At 59.5% G+C, this 449-nt stretch overlaps 1 protein-coding gene across 1 annotated transcript in view; it reads right to left on the reverse strand.

Moving 5' to 3' along the window:
• The window catches only part of EMH_0057860 (uncharacterized protein), a gene marked incomplete at both ends in the record, with an annotated part of 5,851 nt that extends 5,436 nt beyond the window's left edge, over nucleotides 1–415 (reverse strand). Inside the window, one exon of the mRNA XM_013497518.1 lies at nucleotides 106–415. Within this exon, the coding sequence (XP_013352972.1) occupies nucleotides 106–415 (310 nt within the window). The remainder of the gene's footprint in view (nucleotides 1–105) is intronic.
• Between the last annotated feature and the right edge of the window lie 34 nt (nucleotides 416–449).

The raw sequence follows: 449 nt of genomic DNA on the forward strand, positions 1-449 counted from the left end.
GTAGCAGCAGCAGAAGTAGGAGCACGTACAGGTCTCGTTGCTGCTGCTGAATCGAAGCTAAAGAACGCCGCAGCAGCTGCGAGCGCAGCAGCAGCGCGCCCTTACTATCTGGCTTTGTATCCAGCAGCTGTAGATGAAACTCTGCAACAGCAGACAGCTCTTGCTGCTGCTGCAGTCCTTCACTGCTGCTGCTGCTGCCGCTGTTGTTGCTGCTGTTGTTGCTGCTGTTGTTGCTGCTGCTCCTGCTGCTCCTGCAACGGCTGCTGCCGCTCGATAGAGCCCCTACACCCTCCCTCTCCTCTGCTGCCCCCCCCGGGTTCAGCTTCAGCTGCAGCTGCAGCTGTGCCTTGTGCTTGCTGCTGCTGCTGCTGCTGCTGCCTCTAGCGCCATATTCTGTCTCCTGCTGCTGCTCCATCTCCTCCGCCTCTGAGAGACGATGCACTGCAGCA

This window comes from Eimeria mitis, genomic scaffold, assembly GCF_000499745.2.
Source record: "Eimeria mitis Houghton genomic scaffold, Emh_scaff2727, whole genome shotgun sequence".
In the NCBI taxonomy this organism is placed as follows: domain Eukaryota; phylum Apicomplexa; class Conoidasida; order Eucoccidiorida; family Eimeriidae; genus Eimeria; species Eimeria mitis.